Here is a 20,822-nt window from a genome sequence, read left to right as displayed (position 1 = left end):
TCCACCGATAAACACTGCTCATCCAATAAAATCCTTTCCCTCTTAACGCCTCGGCGGTAAACCTCGTTAAAACGTGGGGCTCATTAAGCCACGTTTATCAATAACCAGAAACACTCTGTTGCCATAGGAGACGGGAGCCGGGCTAAGTGTGTGTTTGTTGGGCTGTGATTGGCTGCCAGAGGTCCATTAGTGCCTTCAACGGATTTCAGTGCCACAGAGCCAGACCGAGAGAGGCAGACAGAGGATTGATGGGTCTGGGGCGTGGTGTGTGTATGTGCCTGTGTGCGCTTGTTTGTCAAATTGATGGTCCCCGCAGTGCCGGCTGTGTGTGAACTATGAGTCTCAGACAGGGGAAAAGTGAAAGCAGAGCTGCTCATAAAAATTTCAAGCAATCCCACCTAGAAGCTTTGTGACAAGAGGCCAGATTTATGGAGAGTGAAAAAAGGGGCGAGGGAGCCTGAAACAGAGGGTGAGAACGCTGCAGAGAGAGTGAAGGATGGGATGAGAGATAGGAAAGGAAGGATCCTCCGAAAGGAGTAGATATTAAAAAGTGATACATGTTATAATACAGTGCAGCAATGACAAAATGACAAATGAGACAAATGAAGACATAATAAAGAGAGCGAGAGAGATCTGGAGAAAAAGGGCTCTGAGCTGTGTGTCATATTTACAAAGAGTTTGTATATTCAATGAGCCTCAGTGAGCCATCATAATGATTTCATCTAGGTTGAGACCTTGCTTTTATACACACTTGTATGTTTAAATATATGCTGGTCCAGATGTGAAGATATTAAATTAGTACATCGTCAGCCTCAGCAGCCTCAGAAATCCCACTCCCCTTGAAATCATCCTTGAGATGAAGCAAAGATGCTTTGACTTCCAATCCGTGTGTTCAAATGAACAAATTATCACGATAAATTATCACATTATTATTTCAACCTTTACGTTAAATGGCGGATCTTTGCTCCTGAGTAAAGATTGTGGTTTTAAACACTTAATAAACATCAAAACATTTTATAATATATGAAGTAGATTAGTAATTTGTTAAATCTCCACACTGGGCTTTAAACGATCAGTAAGTAATCTATTGATATGTGTTGAACATTTCTTATATTCCTATGAATGAAAATTATATTGATATTGCTTTATTGCCCAGCCCTACTCAGCAAAGTGTAACACAATTGACCTTTGTAAACTCTCACATAAACTTTCTCTCATCTGGAGTTATGTTATGTTTATATGTTTTCAAAGTTTTTATAAACCCAAAATGTTTTACATTTTTTCTCCCACAACAGAGGTTTGATCGGTATATTAGTATACAGTGGCGTGTGTGCATCGTTTTACTTTATTATTTTCATTCAAAATATGGATCTGAATTCCCCCCCCCCCCCCCCGGCACTAAAATTATGTTGTGAAAGTGATAAACTGCGATTCATTTAAAAATGTTGTTTGGAAGAACAGTTAATGTGGTGCCACAGAGATGGCATGAAGGTAGACGAGACATCTGTGTTTCTGACAACATTTCCTTTTTTTTAATAACTGCTGAGATGAGCCTGTTATCAAAACGTTGGAAACAAACTTGTGATTTGGAGTCAGTGAGTAGTAATAACTGTAATGTAGATAATGACCATGATCTCTCTGTCTTCCCCCTTCTAGCTTGAGACCAAATCAGGTAAAGCTGCCGCCGTCTTGTCCTGCACCGACTCAATGGATCCTCCAGACCTGAAGGTGGCACTGAAGAGGGAGCGTGAAGATCACCAGCACTTGCTGGCTGAGTCCTATGCAGCTGTGATGGATCTAACTAAACAGGTAAATACTGTGGATGTGCAGCCAGTTGGTTTATTAATTTGCTCAATTTCAAGTTATAATGCAGCCTATTATTTTGTGTTAGTGTGTTTTTTAAATCACAAGTTTTAATTTATTTTAACAAAATAATTTTGTGGTGTGCATCTGCATCCATCTTTTGTCTTCCTCCTCTGGTGTTGACCTCCTCCTCCTCTTCCTCCTCCTCTCATCTCTCCCTGCTGTGGACCAATCAGCATCAGATTGGAGAGAGGAACTGGGGCCGAGAGAAGCTGGAGCTGCTGGAGAGGTTCAGTCAGGAGAGAGCTCAGTGGGAGCAGAGACTGAGAGAGGCCACTGCTCAGCAGGGGAAGGTACGAATGTGTGTGTCTGTGTGTGATGGAACCTGAGAGGATGAGGGCGTATTTATGAGATGAGGAGCTCTATCAAATCAGTGGATCAGACATGCGTTTCCTTGTTCACTTGTACAAGCAGATTTAGTCTCACCTGATAATTTCACAGGTTTCTCTGAAATGTACCAAAAATGTAAAAAAAAAATGACAACGAACACCAGTTTTTACCACAAGATAAATCAGCAACATCCAGTGAAGCACAAATACTTTATATGCATATTTACTGGTAGATCACCTTGTAACAGGCATGTTGTTCTGCTGTTACACACCACAAGAGTAACAAACCTCAGTCAAATCAATTAACAATTCAATTATATAATCAAATAAAAAATACCATAATCTACTATAAAGACTAAACAATTCAGTAAAAACAATTTAAGGAGGGGATCTTAACAACTGGCACTGTAGAATTCGTCCACTGTGAGGAAATAAATGACCAGATACAAGAAGCAGTTCTGTTTTTAATCTTTTTCAAGCTTAGACAAAGTATCACATCCCATTTTCTAAACCTTTTATATACACTGGAAGATTGTTTAGCGGAATTGCAGCTCTAGAATAGAAACAACTTACCCTTTCATGACACTAAATCAATCAGCCATGTTTAATTTGCGGGTTTTATATGGCTGCACATTTTTTGTGTAGTCTTCACTGAGTCAACACTGGAAAGAGACCCAAAGGTTCACGTGAACCAGATCCTGTGTTTTAATCTTGGGTTTACTTTTGTTGATACTCAACCAGTAACCACACAGACGGTAATGCTGTAATGTGTAAGTGAGGAGAAGCCGTCCCTCTGTTTGTTTCCTCTCCGTGGTCGCACCGTTATAATGTAATGCTGAGCTCACCAGGAAAACAGTCAGTCTGAACTGCTGATTACACACTGCTGCCTGTCACCGCCGAGCTGCTGCAGCATGTCAGGGAGGAGGGATGTAGTGGGATTGCATCAGTGTTTAAAGTGCTCATTAGTTAGGGTGGTTTCCATAAACACACACAATGAAACGAAGACCCAGACACACAGCTGGTTGGTCAGTGAGTCCCCTCTGACGTCTGTGACTGCTTCCTTTGAGGTTTTCAGTCTCAAGGTGTCTGCTGTCCCTTTTTTACCCTCTGTCCTTTTCCAATCACTCCTTTCTTTCGTCTCCGTCTCCCTGCTCTGTCTGTCGAGTGCGATCCCATCTCACTTCTTCCCAGAAGTCCTTTAGCAGGAACTTGGCAGGAGAGTGAAGCTTGTTTTATTTTTATTCACTCTTGTCTCTGTCAGTGTGTATGTGTCATTCTCTGCCACCAATAAATCCTGTATTGTAACTTCTCTACTTACAATAAATTAAACTGTGAGGCCTCTTAAACCCTTCCTGTAAAGTTTGATTATAGTGCCCTCTCCAGGCCAGTCAAGGTTATTCAGTAGAATCAAGTTGCAATGGGATTTTCTGGGTTGGTTAACCAAACCTATGCTATGATAATAAATCATAGCATAACGCCTGTACAATGTCATGCAGTATAATATAACAGTTTTGCCATAAAGTTGACTGATACTCTGTTTTAGAGATGGTAAATAAATATGTATTTATGGTGTTTTAGCGTTATTCAGTTTATTCAGATAAGTTTTAACATTGTGCCGGCCACATCTACAGTAGGGGCCAAAACAACTTTCTGTTTCAATTAAAAAAGTGATCTCAGACATTTGGACCCCACCCCACTGTCTATAAATAAAAGGCAGGCATATATAATTGAATTCTCACAGTTTTGATAATGTCAACAAATAACATTATTATCATTGTAAAGGGTTGACTCAATGGCATATCTGCTGTATTGAACAAAACAGATTGTAGAGTTGTACCTAATAAACTGGCCATTGTCTTTTAAGCAGAAAAATATAAACTCGATGGGATGAATATATTTTTTCCGAATATTTTTTTTTTTTCAATAGGATTTTTAATCAAATTTATCTGAACAAAACACAATAATCTGCTGTTAAATATTGTTTACATAGTCCAAGTGATGATTTTTTTTTATCAAACATATAAATAATATGGGTTTTATGATAGCAGGGCAACGATTTTAATTCCCATCAATAACAGGATGTCAATTTTTTCATTAAATTCTGAAATACATAATTCAAAGTTTAAGTTTCATAAATGTTTATGACCAATATAAAAGATCGTTGATAGAAGACAAGGACAAACGTTTCCCATCCAGGCAGCCAGTTGTAGGTTTTAGTGAGTTGCAGGTGAAAATGAAAGTGTTTGTGCTCAACTGAACACATTATCTACAGAGTTCTGGCCTTTTCCCTCCTTCTCATCTCGCTCATTCAGTTTTTTTTTTATGGCCTCAGTGTGTGATATCAGCCCTCAGCTGTGAAACACACCGACTCAGCATCACCATCTGTGTGAGTGTGTGTGCGCCACAGATACATCAGAGACTCTCCACTTCCTCCTGTCAGAGAAACGCTCCAGAGGAAATGGATTGCACAGACAGGAATGTGGTGTGGAAATGGTAGAAATGAAGATTGCTACAGGAGCTGTTTGAGCAGATGAAGCAGCTCATATAAATGCTAATAAGCTGTAAAAGGCAGATTCAGTGATTTGGTTTTATTTGACAATCTGGTCCCTCTTCTGCCGCCACAGTCAAAGCCATCAGGTGGTGACTCCTCTGCAGACCTGGTCGTGGCTAACGGAACAGGATCACCAAGGTAAGAGTTAAAAAGCATCTTCTTATGTGTACTTAATTTGAAACTAATACTTAAAGTTTTTTTTTCCCCAAAGTGTTTCTTTCTTTCTTTGGCAACATGTTTTCTCATTGATCCTCTCATTGTGGTTTAAAGGACTAAATCCACATCTGAGCTGGACAGACCAGAGGTCAACGGAGCTGCCCACCGAGAAGAGAAAAACCAGTTTAATGTCCCCCATCTTTTGATTGGCCGAGAGCTAGTTGACCTTCCCAGGAAGAACTGGACCTACTTGACCAATGAGGTTAAAACGCCTCACATTGTTTTACATTTACTGGTTTAAAATGTATGTGATGTTTATTTGTATACTTATTAATTGTCATCTTCTTTCTGTAAAATGTAATTGACTGTTGAGAAACTAGTGAGACAATGTTAAAGAAGATGGTAATACATTTTGTTTTATTGTATCTTGTTTTCTCACATCTTAGACTCCGGAAGTCGGGGACACCTGTAAAACCTGGGATGGTCCCAGCGGCTCCTGCAGCAGTCTGGTGGGATCAGAGCTGGATCTGGAGAGCGTCCAGAGGAGCTACACTGCTCCAGACCGCACCGGCATCCGGATCTACTACAGCCCTCCTGCCGTGCGACGCATAGAGCAGCGGAGAAATAACCAGAAGCTTCAGTGGGTGCAGAATGGCAGCTCGTCCCTTCAGCCCAGTAGCTGGGATGTGGAAACCCTTGACGTTCAGCAACAACAGCCTTCATCCTCCTGCTTTTCATCCTCGTACGAGCAGTGGCTGAGCTCGCTGTCCAAGCAGCACAGGGAGCTGCTGGAGAGCAGGAGCGGCTGCGTCACCGGGTCGATCCCCAGCGTCATCAACAACGGCATCGGAAGCTCTGGTCACAGTGTGGTCGATGGGATCACGTCCTCTTCAGCGTTCCATGGCCTGGAAATTGGGGAGATTTCAGCCAATTTGAGTGATGACATGAAGGAGATGACCAACTGTGTCCGCCAGGCCATACGCTCCACGTCTCTGGAGAGGAAATCCAGCAAGGAACCCGGAAGTCAGGTGTGATTCCACCTCCAAAGCTGTTGATAATCTAGCTTTTTTTATGTTTTTGGAAATAGAACAGATGGTGTGTAATAATAATGAAATCGTAATACATGTTATTTTAATTCTTCCTCCTGTCAAATACGTCTATTTTTCAATCCAAATTCCTGAATCCTTTTTCCTTAGAACTAGAATCAAGTGACTACTCTCGACTACAAACTAGTTCAAGTGAAATCATTCAGAATTGTCTCTCCCATGAAGCACTAAACTTCACATCCCTCTCTCCACCAGATGGCCGGCATCTCCACCAGGTCCACGCAGACCTCTGCCCAGTACGTCAGTATCGGGCTTCAAACCGACATCCTTCCAAGCAGCAGGGGGGCGAGCTTCCACACCAAAGCCTGGTCCCCTCGGCCCTCGTCAACGGCCACATCCTCGTTGGTGTCAGCCAGAACCCGGCAGATATCAACATCTCTAGATAAAGTTCACAGCCGCATCGACAGGCCGTGCTGTTCGCCCAAGTATGGATCACCCAAACTGCAACGCAGAGTCTCCTCTGGTAATTAGATGTTTTTTTTTTATCAAACCCACCCCATGGTATTATGGCTCTGTTAAGTTGCTTCATTAATTCTCACTGTGTACCATCTTTATTTTAAATTAATAGTGAGTTGTCCAACTTTTTGTTTTTTTAGGCTCCACTTCCAGGTTGGAAGTGACTTCCTCCAGGGACCGCAGCCTGTGGAGCCTCCAGCAGAGACCCATGAGTGGAGGCGGAAACGTAGGCGTAGGCGGATGTGCAGGCGGCGGCGGCGGAGGAGGACGCTCAGCCTGGGCTCGCTCCACCACCACCAGGGACAGCCCCGTCCTCAACGGCCTCACCGATGGCCTCTCCAGCCTCTTCAGCGTGGTGGAACACTCTGGAAGCACAGAGTCGCTGTGGAGGGGTGACGGAGGTAAGATACTGATCTGACCCTTGTTTACAGTCAGTAGGGCTGGGCAATAAATCCAAAATGTATAAAAACCAACATTAAAAACCTAACTGACTTAACCTGGCTCATGTCTGTGAATTGAGTTAATACTTTCCCTATGGGTGCATTCAACATATATCGGGTTTCCTAAGTTATTATAACACTTACAGTACATGAAGTCTACATTGTGTTTGTTTAATTCACTCTAGAGTTAATGGGACACGTGTTGAAAAACATTGGGAAAGATCAACATTTTGTGAGCATGCAGTTCATCTGCACGCAGAGACAGGACATCAGGGTTAAAGTGACGGGAATGATCCGGATTCATGATCCGACACAATAGATTAATAACTAACCAAGGTGATCCTCAGTTTGTGTGAAGAGTGAATGAGACGAGCAGTCACACATCGAGACACACACACACACTCCTCTAGACAGAAGAGAACTTCTTCCTGCAGATTGTGATGCAGCGCATTGATTTAACCTCATTGTTGCAGAAGAAGCGACACCCCATTTATCCAGGAACATAAATATGAATTCAGCTTTATATAGATCAGTTCTACATGTGAGTGATTACAGCACAGGTGCCGAGTCTGTGGTTGACTTGCACTGATTTCAAGGTTCCCCCAACCAAGACATGTGGTGTACTGCCCTGCAGCACTCATTGGGGACCATTCCTCATCGATTCAATTATTCCTGTGAACACTAAGTCAATCTGACAATCACAATTAATTCTGAACATAATAATAGCCCATTTCTGATCCCTGTTTACCATTAGGAGGCAGCCAGTGTGCCAGTCCAGCACGACCATCTCCTGCCGCAGGAAAACCCTCCGCAGCGGTGGCCTCAGGATCTGAACCCAGCACTCAGCGGTACAGTGGCCTGGTCCAGGAGTTCTTCAGGAGTGTCTGCAGCAGCCAAGACCAGGGAGGAGTCCTCCTGCCTATGGAAAGAGCGCAAAAAGAATCCCTGGGCGGACTCCGATGTCTGAGTGTCCCGGGGGGTTTTGTCACCATGGATGAGCCCAAGCCAGAGTGCATGTCAGCTGTGGTCGGAGGTCTCGCTAATGACAGTGTCACCAGGATTGTTAATAAGAGGTTTATGAGACAAGCGGTCGGGGAAGAGATGGTTAATATCTTGGGAGGAGGGAAGGAACCAATGAGCAACGCCGGAGCTGCAGGAGTAGGGATGGAGGTAAGATCCTTGCTAGTTTAAATCCTAACTTTTCAAACTTTAAACATTTGCACATTTTCTTGCAACACTCCGTTTCTGAACTATTTGAACAATACTAAGCAAACTCTTGAAACTTGCATTAATTAAATGAACAAATCCATCACTGTGACACTGTGTGAAGATCAATTTAAATAGTTTGCACTGCATTAACATTTCACAAAAATTTTACACAATTACAGATAAGTACAGATTCAGTGTTCACTGTGATGGATTACACAGTTTAAAGCTGAGTAAAGACAACTTGAAACCTGAAAAGACTGGACAAATCACATGTTCTGAATATTTCTACCAACATTCACATATTTATAGAGAAGCACATTCTGAACAACCCAGTTATTATGGAGGTAACACATCTGGCTGCAGGTAGACTGTGGTTACAGTGTAGTGAGACAAAATAAATTCCTTCATGTGTTCATGTGAGAAGCTGCACTGGTATGCCGTTTAACCCGAAAGTCTCAGCTAATTCAATTTGTATTATTAATACACCTGCTTATATATTTAACCCCAGTGTCCTAATTCAACATCAAACATCTGAAAAATATTAAATTCAATGAGAAACTGGACTGGAAAGCTCTCAGCATAATTGTATGATGTAACTGGTGAAACCAGTTTCTGGTTTCAACTTGTCAGAACCTTGTTAGTCATCACACTAATTCTATTCATTTTTGCATGTGTGTCACTTAAAGAAAGCTTCAAACACATTATAAATATTCTCCACACCTTGTTGAACAACACCCTTTCTTTCCCAGGATGCACCCTGTGACTGCGCCGCCCAGTCATCCTGCCTTGCCCGACCATCCAGAACAGCAGCTCGCCATTCGCTGGGGCAGTGCAAGCACCGCTCACTAGAGTCTCTGGCGGCAACGGAGGAGAAGAAGGACGCCTGCAGCGAGTGACGCCACTTCTACTGCCACATGCAAAGACACGCAACACACAGGAAGACACGCAACCACAAACACACACACACACACACACACAAACACACAACCAATACTGATTCTTCACAAACACTGAACACCACTGCCATAAAAACACAACCTTCACCAAATGTACATACACACCTACAACCTGCCACACAGGCGCACTGCCAGACACAACATACACAGCTTGCACAGACTACCCCACAGACTCACTGCCACACACACACATGTACACAAACCTAGGTTATATTGAAGTAGAATAACAAGGACTGAATCCAACAATTCAGAACAACACAGAAATACCAGCAATACACAAAACTAGACAAACTCATCATCTTAACACACTTAATTAAAAGAAAATCTACTCTCCACTGATGAGAGTCTAACCAGTTAAACTATGATGTCAGGACTGGACCTACACTCACCACCACTCCTCCACAATGATGACGCCATGTTAGAGCAGAGAGATAGGATGCTGTCCCGGTGTGTTGCTGTGGGAACTATAAAACAGAAGAGGAGACATTGATCAAAGCTGAAAAAACATTTAAAGTCCCCTTAGCAAATCTGCAACCTCGTCACATACCCGCCTGCCGTGCTGGGGAAACGCAGTTGTACCACCTAGATTGTTCAGCACAATAACATCCCTGCGAGTGTCTTCTACCTCGGGTCCTGATGATACAGCTGATTCAGTTTGCAGAGCAGCGTCTCTCGTCAACTCGCAAAAAGGAAAAACTCTGCAGCGCCGTCGGACTTAGTATCCCAGCATTACCACCGTTGGACTCCATTGATGGATGTTCGGACGTGTCAGCTTCTAATGAGACCATGACACTCATCTCGGACTGGACCTCCCACTATTGTTGTTAAGTAGCAACATCAAAAATCCCTCCTGGCTCGTTTAGTTGCAACACTCCACTAAGTTCCCAAAAGGACGTCGGCAGCAAATACAGGGACACGTTGTGGCACTGTAGCCACGTCTTAAACCTTGTTTTACCCTCCAGAGTCTGTAGGTGCAGCAGGTGGAAAAAGTGCCTGTCTGCTTCATACTTTTGAGATATTTCTCCACTGATGTCAACGTTCCCCCACCATCTGATAAAGACACGTGGTGTACAATCCTGCAGCACTGATTGGGGACCATTCCTCATCGATTGCAATGACCTCAAAGCCAATCTGCATATTTCTCCCTCCTCTTGTACCAGTTTTTCTACATGTTAGCAGAACCCAGAACAACACAACAAATGTACTCCATTCATCTCTGTTCTGTAGAAAAAGTTGAGAAAATCATGTGCGTCTTCACTAAATCATGCAATTGTGACTTTTGGAATCTGTGTCACATAATGATAAAGAAATGATGACACTGACCTGCTTCATCAATACATCTCTATCCTCTGTGCTTCATAGGATCAGATGTGGACAATAGTAAAAAAACACAGATTCTCAGTGTGTTCAAACTGCATCAAGCAGACAGGAGATATTAGTCAATGCATTTCTTTTATTACAGAGAACATTCACATTTCCTCAGTTCTGTATGTTGTGTTTGCCCGTTCAGTTCTCAGCTTCCTCTTGTACCACTACGTCATTCCTACAAGTCTTTTACTTCCTCATTTCTCTCCTCTCTGGAATACAACTGTCATTGTTTTTCAGTGCTACTCAGATGGTGAAGCTCCAGTATGATTAATGTAGAGCTGTAACAACATGAAAAGATGCTTCGAGCTCTGAATGTCCCACTGCATTCACACGGAGGACTGACAGTTTATCAGTAATCATTTTACTAAAATCTTAATTTACTTATTGATTTTTCAAACTTTAGTCAAACATGTTGTTTAACTAAATTAAAATTGTGTCTCCCTAAGTCAGTTGGATATCTGCACACTTATTATTTATGTACAAAAACTACAAGTACTGTAAACTAAGAGCATTTTTATAATGTTTTTTTTTTCTCCCATCTGTTTGTTTGCGATATCATTCTCTTTCTAATCAATCCACCAATAATCAAAGTGCCTGTCAGACTGCCTGTTAGTCAGCTCACACCAAAACTGGACTCCATATGAAAAAGAAAACCAGCAGGCCTTTTTTTCTTTAAATGGGTAAGATTGTTTTTGTGAACATAACTGCGCACATAACTGTGTACTAAAGCTACAGTAAAGTACTGTACCACAGTGGAGGAAGGACAAAATGGTTTACAGGTATAGAAGGGTATATGAGGTTTTTCGTTTTATACCAAGGATTATTGTATTTCTGGAAGCTAAATTATTTTTGTTTATTTTTGTTTTTTTATATGGATGTTTTTACGGATTACTAGCCTGTTGTTTCTATTGAGTTCTCATGGTGCTACTTAGTGTAAAGTCTGCTGTGGGATGCTGCCTTTAACAGGGCATCCACCAATCGATCCTCTCGTCTATTTCAATGTGTCTCCTCCACAGTTTGCGTCGGAGCAGCAGTCGGGTGTCTCTGTCTCTGCGCACAGTTTGATGACTCAGCAATTTGAAATAGGGCATTACCGTAACAGTGCATGTATCTAAAATAACACAGTGAGGAAAAGCCACAGTCTAAACGCTGCTGTCTGTCTCCAGTCCAGCCCTCACCGCTGGTACAAAACCAACTGTAGGAAACCAGTCTGTGCTTCAGAAGCTGCTGGCCCGATTGCCACAGGAATAGTTTTGTCTCATTCCCGACCACATTTATACAACAGGTGGTTTTTAGCCAAGAAACCTGAGACCACAGGAATAATGTAACCTTGTTGAAATGTTTTCGACTGTCCCAAAAAAAGCACAGGTAATATAGTTGCGTCCACATCCACTGCTCTACTTTCCATGATATTGCCATCTGTCAACGCTTTGTCGTAGTGTCACACAATTAGAAAAAACATCTGTTGATTTTAAATACATGTTATGTATTTAACGTCAACAATAGAAAGCACGGAAATGCTGAAAATAGATAATTCCGGTGATGTTTGTTTCAAGGATACAATTGTTTTTCTAGTCTCGAGTTTCATCTTAAATACAGCTCATTTAATCTGAAGAATACATAAGATCGCTAACAAGCTAGCTGGTTCCCTCAGCTGGGCAGCTACAGGGAACTGTACGTCAGAACGTGTGTTTTCTCTACTTGAAAAAATGTAACAATGATTTTCCATCAGGCTCAATGTATATGCAACTACCACCGGTAGTTTTTGAAAAGATTTTGTTGCTCGTTTCAATGTAGCTACCGTAAAAAAAACTTCTCAAACCAATCCTGCAGTATAATCCGCTACTCTGCTGCCCCGTCTTGTTGCTAATCCTGGTTCAACAAAAAAAATTCTAATTATGGTAAAATATTCAGCCTCTGGTTGACGCTGGCCTGGTTAGCAGTTAGCATTTGTCTCACACAGCTACATATGGAAGCATATTTAAAGGACAAAAGGTTTACAGTGAAGTTCTGAATCCCGAGGTCTGGCACGATGTATCAAACCGTATAGTTCATCCATGACCACAGCAGCTCAACGTCCAGTGTAACGATCTTCATTTGAACATATCTGCACAATGAAAAGCTGCAAAATCAGTCAAATAGAAACCCAAGCCAAGAAGTTTGCCGCTATTGAGAAATACGAGCCACTAATGCTATTTTATGTTCACTTCACAAATTACAGTACATGCTGCACCTCGCCGACATGTTATTATATTTGCCCAATATAGTTCAGACGCATTATTTGAAACTTTGTAAGGGAGAATTAAGAAACACCTAAAATAGTTTTCCCTTCAATGTGGCCCTTTAGCTGCTGCCCGACATATTGGCCGAAAAAACTCTAAACGGATCCTGAGATGTTTACACACAGTTCAGTTGACACCAGTCTGGCTCAGGTTCAGTCTGCAGTGACCACAGTCCACTGATGACTCAGTCGTCCCACAGTCGTCCCACAGTCTCTGCCGCCACACACCGGAATCAATCATCTGAGACCACAAAGGAACCTTTATCATACCCTAATATTAAGTTTGGCAACAATTCTGCTATTTGGATATATTGCAAATTCTACAAAATAATACTGCTAAATACACTATAGAATCTGTCATGATGAAACCAACCTTCTTGGGCTCAAAATCGTTCCTTTTGTTTTGAAATCGGAACATGATGTCAATAATAGGTCTGATGATTTTAGAATATGATTTTGAACTCAAACCTTTGGCACGCCTGTTTAAAAAAAAAAAGCACAAATCTGAAACTAATCATACTTTTCAAACTTTTTACATTCAAACACTTTGGCATCATTCACTCTAAATAAATAAAATAGTGTGATTTTGATATTTTAATAGTCCGCAGTTTGAGGACAAAAAACATTTGATATTTTATATGTAATGATTTAATGTAAAGCTTTCTAAGTTGCCGATGATCCCACCTCACTGACCTAAATGAAGTGAACCAGATTCTGTTCTACCTCGTCCACTTATGAATATACTCGGAGATGCTTCATTGAACAACGCAGACTCATGTATATTGTAAATATGATGAATCACCTGAACACATCTGTCGCCTGTAAATACCAGAGCTTCAGTCTCATTGTCCTTTCGTCCGGTCAATTAGAAGGTCACTTTAGTGCCTTTACTCTTCTGTATGAGACAATGCCAACCAGGTTCACTGAAACAAGATTGTCGTCATTTGTGGTCTTGCAGTAGGTGCAGACTGAATTGTGTTTACATTACTATTATTACTATTATTCTCATCGTGACAGATAACCTGTGTTGCAAGTCACTATGGGATCTCAAAAGTACAAATTGCCTAAGAGACTAGTTTTGCTTCACATCTGTATGACCAGACCTCCAAATAGGTTCAAAATTGACAAATGTCGCATTGACTTAATCTTTTTTAATATTGAGTCAAGCATCATCTTATGTTGTTATGATGTGAATATGAAGATTTGAAACGAATGATGATTCCAGCACATGTCAGGTTGTGGGGGAAAAAAACTGCCACTGTCTTATATGGAGGACACAAACAAAATACAGAGTGAATTTCCATGTTTTTAACTAATTTGAACATAAGAACATTGGGATTTATGACTTTACACAGTAATAATGTTTTTTTTTTTACTTTCCCACAATGTTAGATTTTTATTGGATCTCAGACCTACTGCAACCTGGACACATTTTCTATGAGAATCTAAAATGGCGCAATCAGCATACAACTCTTTCCGTGTCGTCGGTCAGTCGTGTCTCCGCCCTTCTTGCTTTTCCACCTGCCTGCCAGGTGTCACGTTTGCTCCTCCCCCTCAGATATAGAGTCACTGCAGCCGACAGACGAACAGGTCACTCAACATCACCAGCCAATGACAGATGAGCTCTTACAGCTCACAACCAAGAGTCTCTTTATCCCCTTGTGTCTGTGACATGAACCTCTCCAGCCTTTTTAACATGTTTCCATTACCGTTCATATGATTGTTACATTCTGGCAGTATGTACATGAATTCCTTACTGTTCATAATGTTATAGCTAAACTATAACCTAGAGACAGCCTGTATATTCGCTTTATATAACGTACTCTTGTCCTTTTAAAAAAAAATGCTTGACTCTTTAGTAAAAGGAGGATGCAATGACAGTTATTAAATGAAACGAGTGCACAGTAAGGAAATGTGTCCCCCCTTGCATCACCACTTGAAAAGAGAGGAAAGGCTTTTACTCTCTGTCCTTTTTGTTTCGTTGAGAAAAAGCTGAATATCAACAGCAGGTCGCTGTGGACGTATGTAGCTCTCTGATTTTACACACCACCTCCTCTGTACATAGGTGCATTTAGAAACCGAGGAAATATGGCAGGAAATGTTGAAGACGTTCAATGAGAACATTCGATCCAAGTGGATTTTTAAACGGGTTGGGGGTATTTTCTTCTTTTTTTCAACCAATGTAGCTTGCAAAACACAATATTATAAATGCCTCCTGTTTGTCATAGAATTCACAAATAAATGTTTGTTGGAATTTAAGATGGTTTCTTTTCCTCTTTTTGTCTCTTTTTTCGTTTTGGGACTGCCTTATATAAAATGCTTTACATATAGGTTTTAGGAGATGAAGAAGAGGTCAAGGCCGGGATAGGAGACAGAAATAATGAAGGGAATTTGGTATGAAGAGGAATAATAGTTTGACAAAGAAACAAGTCCTTGTACATAACGATTAATTAGGTAATTTGTTACAAATATTAATTTTCAGTAAGAGAAGGTTCTGATTTGCCACCTTCTACTCTCCTGAGCTTAAGGAAAGATTATGATCACACAGGTCGTAGACGCCTTTGGTTTTAAACACCTGACAAACACAATCTTCCACCCTGATCTTTTCTGTTAAGTTACATACACACTGTACTTTGGTATTTATGTTAAGTGCCAATTTACACTCAGGAGATCACTTTCCCTAATCTATACACTAATGAATGAGGAGTGCAAGCTGATGTAATTATATTATCGAGTTGGAAGTGAAAACCTCCTTTGTTTACCTTTATTTCATGGTCCAGTCACTTTGACTTTGCGCCCTGTCCACTACTGCAGATAAATGTGAAAGTGCTTATTATCTGGGGGTATAGTGGAGAAGAGTCCTGACCCATTGAGAAGAGTGGACAGATGGTGTTTTATTGAGATTCAGCATTTGGTGAACACACTATGAAAGCTAGAATTATACAGAGAAAGTAATTAGGCAGCAATTAACGCCCTGTTCACCGTAAAGCAGTTTAAATGCACCCTTAGCAAAATCTATATTTGATTATCATTTTCTGTGAGGTGTCCATATGGCTCCAAGAGGCAACAGAACGGGTGTGCTTTGTAAGTCTGGGTGGGGAGGAGTGAAAAACGAGCAAAATGCGAAAGTTAAAAAAGAATGAAATGAAAATACAGAAGAAAATTTGCTCCAAAGAAAGAAGGAAAGAAAAAACACTGATTTAAACAAACCGGTGGAGAGACACTGAGGTCGGCCAGGGTCACAAACTACCTGAGGATGTTTTGCCCTTGAAAAGCTTTTTTAAATGGAGATACTGTTCCCCATTAAGTGCAATATAGATATTTCTATATTGGGCACTGGCTAAAGATTGTCCTCGAATAATTAAATTCTGAACTGCATCTCCAGTGTCTGCCCATGAAACTGAGAGAGAAAAACTCAATCAGAGTACATTAATATTTAAACATATATAGATCGACTTGTATCTCAATTTCTCAGTTAATTCCATGGATTTTCCTGTGCAGGCAATTTAACTGAACTCAAATCCCTGCCGGAGCTTAACTAAGGTATAGATTTAACTGCAGGGCTGTTTGATTTCCATTAATTCAGCCAGCTCAGAGGTGAGATTTACAGAAGGCAGACCCACCTCTGTCTGACCCCTAACCCTCACCCGTCCCACTTTTCTAGACCTCTGTCTGACCCCTTAACCCTGACCCATCCCTCTTTTCTAGACCTCTGGCTGACCCCTAACCCTGACCTATATCTCTTTTCTAGACCTCTGCCTGACCCCTAACCCTGATCCATCCCTCTGTTCCAGACCTCTGCCTGACAACCTAACCGTGCTCAGGTTGTCAGGCAGATGTCTTTCTGGTTGTCTTTTCTCCCAACAGAGGGGATACAGATTATTTCACTGGGAAGATTTTTTTTGTGTAAATCTCACAGTGAAATTTCATCTAAACTAATGACTGTATGTTAATGAAGTGTAACAGCCCAGGACATCATGGTACCAGCAGAATGAGACTCAGGAGGCGCAGAGGTTAAAGATAAGGATCTGTGTGTAAAGCTAAACTAAAGTGGGTCAATGTTATCTCAAAGCAGCCACTGAAGACTCAGCCGTTTCTCTAGGAGTTGAAAAGTCAGCAGAATAAAAAGAATCCACCATACAACTAACCATAGCACCTTTCTTTCTAATTATTGTTTATCACTAAAAAAAACGGATCATTCCTCAGACTTTTCTTGTCAATTTCAAATTTAAAAGGAGGCCGGATATTCTGTTTTATTCTTGCCATCAACAAATCACATAAACAAATCGAACCCATCAATAAATCGACCCTAAGTTCATTGAAATTCCATTCAATTTGAATTTGTACAGCACAAAATCACAACTTCCATAATCTCAAAGCACTTTGCTTTGTCGCAACACTGTGCTGACTGTGAGGGGGGAAAAGCTATTGATGCAATCACAACATTTCTCTTCATTACAGGAAATATTTATTTTTAAGTATTCATATCTATGTTTATTTACATGTCATTTATATATTAAGCGATACATTTACTGCTCTTTAATTTATGGACTTGTGTTACTACAGTGGTTTTGGTAAATTCTGTATTGAGCACAAGATGGTTCAGCATTCAGGATAAATACAAGTCGATCAAATGGATTCAGGATTAGACGTTAGAGGGACAATAAAACATGCTAATGCTCTCATCATTAGTCAGACACACACAGACACACAGACACACACACACACAGGCACACACAGAAACCAAACAAGATAAACTGCATTGTCTGTCCAGCAGGTGTCAGAGTTTCCCCTGTCTTGAGGTTAAAGACACTGGGTGAGTGTTTATGACACACAAGCAAACAACCAGAAGACAGTGTGGTTGTTTCTGCAGCGGCTCACAGAGTTGAGGAGTATAAAGCTATATTTATTAACTGCGAAGGCATTATCAGTAAAATGTGTCAGAAGTATCAAAAAAACAATTACATTTTTTGCAGCATTTTTCTAATTATTAGATTGATAATTCTGTAATGTGTAATTAATAGTTACCGGTTACAGTTAGTTGTAACTAGTGCAAATACTGTAAGGTAGGTTATCTCAGTGGTTTGAATCCCCAATACACTTTACTCTGCACTGTAATCCTATACGTAAATGATATTATCACATAATACGGATATTCAAATTCATTTACATTAATTCATGAATGTTAAAGAATGATGAGATAGGAGAAGTGGAAGTATTACGCTTGGAGATGGAGAGATGGTGACGAATTGAAATGAGAGGGAGTTCAGAGGGAGAATACAGATCAGCAAATCTTTGTGATTATCAAAAATAAATAATGGTATGGTAAACTCAAATGAAAACGGTGAATAAAGGGAGTAGAACATAAATCAAATAAAAGGGGTAGTCAGAGTCATTTAAAGGACAATACACACATGTGTGACTTATACACTCGGCCAATGTGTGGGGCTGTAGGTAAACTACTGCAATCAACAAAGGAAAAGTTTTTATGAGGCACCTTGGATTAGGTGAAGCTTCCTCTTAGTGTTTCAGTTCACCATGAGTTACACACTAGTTCTTAACTTATAAACAGGATTAAACACACGTTAGGAAGCAAAGCATGGAGAAGGCTTTGGTATTAATATCCTGTCATATCAAGTCATATGTTAAACAAACCCAAGAACTATTATTATAAATGAAAAACATGAACTAAGAATATGTTTTCACACATTCTTTCATATGAAACAAAAATGTCCAGACTGCAGCAAACAAAAATGGATCGGCACTAGCCTGAATACATCATTCATTCATTTAAAACCTTTATTCAATCATGTTTACACTTTGTACACAACAAAGCGTAAAACAGATTAGTAAATCAGTGACAAATGTTAAAGTTGATATCAGAAGAAAGAGTATTATGTACCTTTTATTCGATGGAATCAACAGCAATTTGTCAAACACTGCTGTCTTACATTTCCATTTGGTGATTTAAAATCTTTGCTATCTGATATTTTTGCATTTTTCTTGTGATTGTTTTTTTTAATTAAGTCATTGTTCTGTTGCTTTTAATGATCAACTGTTGTTAGGTTTGATGTATTTTCTAGTTGTGAATATCTCCCCTCCAACAACAACAAGGACTGCAGTTTAAACCCACCTGAAATCTTTATTACGTAATGCAAACATGCAACAGTCACTTAAAAAAAAAAGGTGATCCATCTAGTGGTGAGTAGTGGAACCTGCAGTAAGAGATAACCCGGCTGAGAGTGAAACAAAGAACAACAGATGAGGAGGTGGAAGACCTGGTTGCTGTTTGTAATTGTATGATAATGATCAAATCATTGGCTTGACCAGAAGTGAAGTTTACCATTCAAATGATTTCCAGTGCAGAGATTTAATGTTGTTCGTAAAGGGGAAGTCCACGTGTTTAACCAACTGCAACTGATGATTCTGTTTTTGAATTGATTCCATGTCAAGGGAGTTAATTTTTTTAAGTATTATTAATTTCAGGAATCTCTCACTCACCAAAAAGATGAGAACGACGACTTCATGAACACACAATGGCAGCATTGTTGAACCCATCTTTTTCAGAAGGACAGCAGCACTATTAACACATTATTAGTTTGCGTGTTTGTGTATTATGCATGCTGGTCTGAGCATATGTATGTACAGTACGTGTGTGTGTGTGTGTGTGTGTGTGTGTGTGTGTGTGTGTGTGTGTGTGTGTGTGTGTGTGTGTGTGTGTGTGTGTGTGTGTGTGTGTGTGTGTGTGTGTGTGTGTGTGTGTGTGTGTGTGATTGTATAAACAGTACTCTGTGTCCCACTGTGAGCATGAATAGAGACCATATTATCTTCTGCTCCTCTGTGCTCTGTCTGTTCCCTCCTCCTCTCCACCTCTTTCTCATCCTTCCCTCTGTTCTTCTCTCTTCTCATCACACCATCGGCAGCTGTTATGTAATGGTGGGAAAGGAAGCACACAGCTTGTCTGTTTGACTCAGCCTACAGTGATGGCAAGTCATTACTGGAGATTGTACTTCGCTGTGTGATTTACATTTGAACGGCAGAGAAGCTCAAATATTTGTTCTGTGCTGTGCTCTTATTTTGCTTGTTTGGGATCAACTGTCGAGCAGTTTCTCATGCGTAATTACCACATTTGTTTTCTTCCATCCATCCATCTATTATCTATACTGCTTATCGTTTGAGGCTCCTGGGGTTGGAGCCAATCCCAGCAGACATTAGCAAGAGGAGGGGTACACCCTGAACAGGTCTCAAGCATATTGCAGGACTTAATTCACATTCACACTTACGGCCAATTTAGACTCTCCTATTAATTAAACTCCAACCTGCATGTCTTTGGACCGTGGGAGGAAGCTGGCTAACCCAAGTAAACGTAGGGAGAATTTGCAACTCCACATATTTGGCCAAAATGGGATTCAAATAGTAACCTTGATGAATTTTTCTCAGGAGACACCTATGGATGACCAGTTTTTACTTTGAACATCATACCTATAAAAAGTATTATAAGCTGAATCTATTATTTTATATCAAAATGTGATAAAGATGCATTTATTCACGCAGGGATCTTGAACATGAGTCCTAAGTTAGTAACCCACAAACACAAGGACATACACAGGGAGACTAAGAATGTATTGGAGATGGCTCACTTTCAATCTAGACCATATTCCTCATTCTTTGTCTTGGCTGGTCTACTCCCTGAGCAAGCAGGTGTGTCCCACCTATCAGTGACTCACAGGCTCCATTATTGATTAGAGAGACAATACACTCCAGTCAAGCTGATGTCAGGTGAATGAACACCAGCTATCAAAAGGCCAAATAAGAGCAGTGATGCTTCTGTCTCTAGGTTACTGTCAAGCTGGTGAATATCTTTACTAACTAACCAAATTAATAGAATTAAATGATTATTCATCTTCATAAACTGTAAACGAAGCCATCCAGTGCACAGCCATGAATTCCATACATTCTTATCATGTTCAGTTAATCCTCTTAAGGAGATAATGAGGAGTCGTCTGGACACCAAAACCATCAGGGTGTGGTGTTTACTGGATATGTTATCGGTATGTTACAAAATCCACCTGTGCTTATATGTGTACCTGGGACACAAACAAAAGTT

General features: G+C 40.6%; 1 protein-coding gene across 1 annotated transcript in view; it reads left to right on the top strand.

Moving 5' to 3' along the window:
- The window catches only part of soga1 (suppressor of glucose, autophagy associated 1), an 88,197-nt gene extending 73,223 nt beyond the window's left edge, over positions 1–14,974 (top strand). Inside the window, exons 16-24 of the mRNA XM_053424554.1 lie at positions 1,657–1,809; positions 2,040–2,156; positions 4,817–4,881; positions 5,014–5,161; positions 5,346–5,927; positions 6,201–6,468; positions 6,602–6,862; positions 7,656–8,071; positions 8,860–14,974. Of these exons, the coding sequence (XP_053280529.1) occupies positions 1,657–1,809; positions 2,040–2,156; positions 4,817–4,881; positions 5,014–5,161; positions 5,346–5,927; positions 6,201–6,468; positions 6,602–6,862; positions 7,656–8,071; positions 8,860–9,006 (2,157 nt within the window). The 3' untranslated portion in view covers positions 9,007–14,974. The remainder of the gene's footprint in view (positions 1–1,656; positions 1,810–2,039; positions 2,157–4,816; positions 4,882–5,013; positions 5,162–5,345; positions 5,928–6,200; positions 6,469–6,601; positions 6,863–7,655; positions 8,072–8,859) is intronic.
- Positions 14,975–20,822: the final 5,848 nt, after the last annotated feature.

Source organism: Pleuronectes platessa, chromosome 6, assembly GCF_947347685.1.
Source record: "Pleuronectes platessa chromosome 6, fPlePla1.1, whole genome shotgun sequence".
NCBI lineage: Eukaryota > Metazoa > Chordata > Actinopteri > Pleuronectiformes > Pleuronectidae > Pleuronectes > Pleuronectes platessa.
The sequence above is the reverse complement of the archived record's forward strand: the minus strand, read 5'-3'. Positions and strand labels throughout refer to the sequence as shown.